At 45.1% G+C, this 3553-nt stretch overlaps 1 protein-coding gene across 1 annotated transcript; it reads right to left on the bottom strand.

Annotated features, from left to right (window-relative positions):
• Positions 1 to 974: 974 nt before the first annotated feature.
• On the bottom strand, positions 975 to 3043 carry LOC121048387. Its single transcript, XM_042291246.1, has 3 exons — positions 2937 to 3043; positions 1792 to 1992; positions 975 to 1101 (listed from the first exon to the last, which is right to left on the bottom strand). The coding sequence occupies exons 1-3, from the start codon at positions 3019 to 3021 to the stop codon at positions 995 to 997; spliced, it is 393 nt and encodes a 130-aa protein (XP_042147180.1). The 5' UTR covers positions 3022 to 3043; the 3' UTR covers positions 975 to 994.
• Between the last annotated feature and the right edge of the window lie 510 nt (positions 3044 to 3553).

The raw sequence follows: 3553 nt of genomic DNA, 5'->3' as shown, positions 1-3553 counted from the left end.
TCGACTTTACTCTGGTAGGCGATACAAGTTCACAGAGGATTGCGAGGCACAAACCCCTGGACAGGAAATGAGACGTCTTAACTCAATGAAAACTATGGCAAAACTCAGTGACAACAGCATTTAATGAACGAGGCTGCACATGGACTACACACTAATAAAAGAGACATTACATAAATAATAGTGGCAATGTTTAGGAAACACCTGGCTGTACATTCAAACAGATTCCTAATATCCATCAAGGGGATCGGTGGTCGACTGCATTAACGGATCACAGCTTGGAGCACAAGGAGTGAAAGCTCGCACAGCTGAACATAGGAGTCTTGAGTTCAATCTCTGCTTCTGCCTGTATCGATGTGGATGAACATTGTAACAGCATGCAGTTGTGTATCACTACTGTGATTTAAGTTAAAGACCCCAGGATAGCTGTGGTACGACACTGGCTGAATATCTCGTCTACAGTGGAGATATGTTGCTCACTGGGGCTGACTAACTTCCCGTTGTCTAAACATACAAACAATGTAATTAGTAAGAAAAAAAATACTCTGTTACTTTCTAAGTTTCAAAGGAATAGATTTAAAGCTGACGTAACTGCCCTTTTGCATAAAATGTTCACTACAAATAGCAAATCGAGAAACAAGTTAAAAAAATGCTAGGCTTTATTTAACAAACGAGATACGGTCAATACTTGTAACAACTTCAGGTCAGAGATAAAATGAAGCAAGTTACAGACCTTAAAAAAGCATTCTTAAACACAAAAGAGAATGGTAATTACTAAAGAGGAAGATGAAACAAATCGAATAAATCAGCCTACTGTTGTGGCTGGGCCCCGAGAACAAGCAGTTGTTGCAGCGTGATTAGTTTGTTGAGCTGAAGTAGCTCAAGCTCGACCTGGGCCTGCGTCTGTTAATAGGCAACCTGACACTGACGTAGCTCCACCTGCAGCAGGTGTAGCTCCTCCAGTCGGTGCAACCTTTAGTTGTCTTCACTCGGAAAATCACACGTGGCGGCTGAGGAGGTAGAGGAGGTGGGGCTTGGTTGGTGACGCAGCAACCGCAACCTCCATGATGCCACCCCAGTCCAGCAGCGGTGAGGCAGGTGAATCTAGGCAAGCACAACACATTGACGCCGAGTGTTACAGGCACGGTGAAGACACCGGAGAACTGGTAGAAACTGTTACAACAACCCCATTACAGAAATGTTAAATGCCAACTGTTGGTAAACATGAAAGTTTTCCTTCCTTGTTCTGACCCTTTCCTTTCCGTGAAACTGTCAGTAGCGGCAGGGCAGACTCCAAATGGTGATGTAAAAATTAAATAGTGCAAAGGTTAGACAAAGGACAGAACATGAGACAGGCAAGCGCTAGCGCTTGTCCTGTCTACATGATCTGTCCTTTGTCTAACCTTTGCGCTATTTAATTTTTACATCATGCATATCCAACTAGCACACCTCAATATCTTAGTCCAAATGGTGATACCGTCAAAAGAAACAGCGCTGTTATCTCGGACCTTGTTGGCCCTCGGGCACACGTGTGGTGTATTTGTCAATAAGCATGTCATTATCCAGACCCAAGGAATTTACCGTGTTCCTACGTGGCACCCCTAACAAGTCGCATTCATGAAAATGTGGCTCATTGTCACAGTTTTTAGCGTTCCTACGAGACAGTATGCCAAAATCGAAATAATAAACGGAAGAGCATAGACAGATTTTTTTATAAATAAACATTGGAAGCTGTGTGATCAAGTAGCAACCAACCTCCATGGGTACGTAGCAAATGCAATCGAAAACTTTTACCAGGCATCATGCCAGTCGTCATGCTCGTCCACTGTGGCTTCGGGAAAGGCGGCTGGCAGCATTGAGAGCACCGGCCAACCAGCGCGGGCGCTGCCACTGTTGTACGGGCTTGGCAGCCGCATTGCCATGTGGGGCACCAGTGCCCCCACAAGATGGAGGGACGGGCCCATTGTTCAGCGGGTGCGATACCAGTGCCCCCTCCTGCAATGAAAGGCCAAAGAATATCCTGTGACAGCATCCATGAGTTGAGATGTACAAAGAAAGCACAACGCAGAAAGAAAAACAAATCGTACTACAACTTATGCGGTACAATTTGTTGTTCGACACTTAACTGCAAGAAATAAATGCGAAACAGGTGATGTCATACCTGTGCTGTTTCTTGATATGCATGGAAAATACTGGAGTAGCTTAATGTGATCACCGACAACAGTTATACTGTAGACACAACTTTTCAAATCAATAATGTATACTTCTACCCATATTAAATTTGTGCCAGCTTAATCATGCCAGTACAATGCGCTGGTTAACCTAGGAAATAAATGACAATGGTTGCACACTAACATGGACAGCTGAAAAAAGGCATCTGTCAACAACTGGACTCCAGCACATCTCATGTACGCATAATGGCATTTCTTCGGAGGTTAAAATTAAGAAATGAGAGCTGGTAGTCAATTAAACCTGCACAAGATTTTTTTTTCTTCAAAAGATTAGCACACAAGGAGATGAGGTGCTAGGTCCAATTGACATAGTGGAAACTCCTACTTCGCGTAACTTCTACGTGCACTAGTGTCAATTTCGTGCGTCGCGTTTTTTTTTTTTTTTTTATACGTCCAGGTTGCCTTTCTAATCTCAAGAAAGGGGCCGGAGGCTAAGGTAGTGTGGTGCAACCAGAATGTTCGCAGCGTAATTTTCGCTTGGATATAGCACAACACGCAAAGTAAGTTGTCCAAGTCGGCACAAGAATCACCAAAGATAGCGCCAATTCACCGTCACTGCCCACCTACGGCCTCGACAGTAACGTGCTTGACTAGCTGCAGGTGGCCACAGCAAAGTCGCTTCCAGAGTTATTTAGTACATACGTCCTGTCATGTGATTTTGCGAACCCGTTGCGTTATTCTGCACAAATATAAAAATTGCTTACACACCTGTTGCGTGGATGCCCCGATTCTTCTCGGAGTCTGTTTTCTTCCACTTGGGTTTACCGTTGTCCCAACACTCGTGGGCGGACATGCGGCTGGCGCTTATACTTGGTGCAGACTCTTCTACGCGTCAATTTTAGTTTCTTTCGGGGAGTTGTTAGTAGAACGACGAAGAAGCTCCCCTCCTTCGTGGAACCACTCGCCCCTTCTTGTCACCTTCGTTGAACGACATCGTTGTTGGGCAAGGCACTCTAGTAGGACTCTGAAGAAAGAGGAAGGGTGAAAATGCTCTTTCTAGGCGGTGACAGCGAACCAGATAAGCGGTGAGACGAGGTGAGACGGCGAAGAACGGGCGAGACGCAGAGACGAACGACGTTAGCGAGCTACAGCTGCCTCTACGACGCAAAAGCTGGAGAGCGGCCGCCACCGTTGCCAGACTGGAGAACGCTTGTGGCTGTTTGTCCCAAAAAACCGGCCGCAACGCATAAAACATGCGCGCTGCGAAGCAGAAATCTTGCAGACTCACAATTCAATGTTAGTAAAATGTGTCTCTTCAAATAAAATGAACTAATATGCTCATAATTCACACCACAATATTGTTTTCAACTTCGTTTTTTACTACA

The sequence above is a fragment of the Ixodes scapularis genome, unplaced genomic scaffold (assembly GCF_016920785.2).
Source record: "Ixodes scapularis isolate PalLabHiFi unplaced genomic scaffold, ASM1692078v2 PGA_scaffold2__306_contigs__length_199485367, whole genome shotgun sequence".
NCBI classification, from domain to species: domain Eukaryota; kingdom Metazoa; phylum Arthropoda; class Arachnida; order Ixodida; family Ixodidae; genus Ixodes; species Ixodes scapularis.
The sequence above is the reverse complement of the archived record's forward strand: the minus strand, read 5'-3'. Positions and strand labels throughout refer to the sequence as shown.

Coding starts and splice junctions, on each gene's coding strand:
- LOC121048387 (XM_042291246.1), bottom strand. CDS start 3,021: ATGTCCGCCCACGAGTGTTGGGACAACGGTAAACCCAAGTGGAAGAAA. Junction 1,993..2,936: donor TCGGGGCATCCACGCAACAG/GTGTGTAAGCAA, acceptor CTTTCATTGCAG/GAGGGGGCACTGGTATCGCA. Junction 1,102..1,791: donor GACGACTGGCATGATGCCTG/GTAAAAGTTTTC, acceptor GTGCTTGCCTAG/ATTCACCTGCCTCACCGCTG.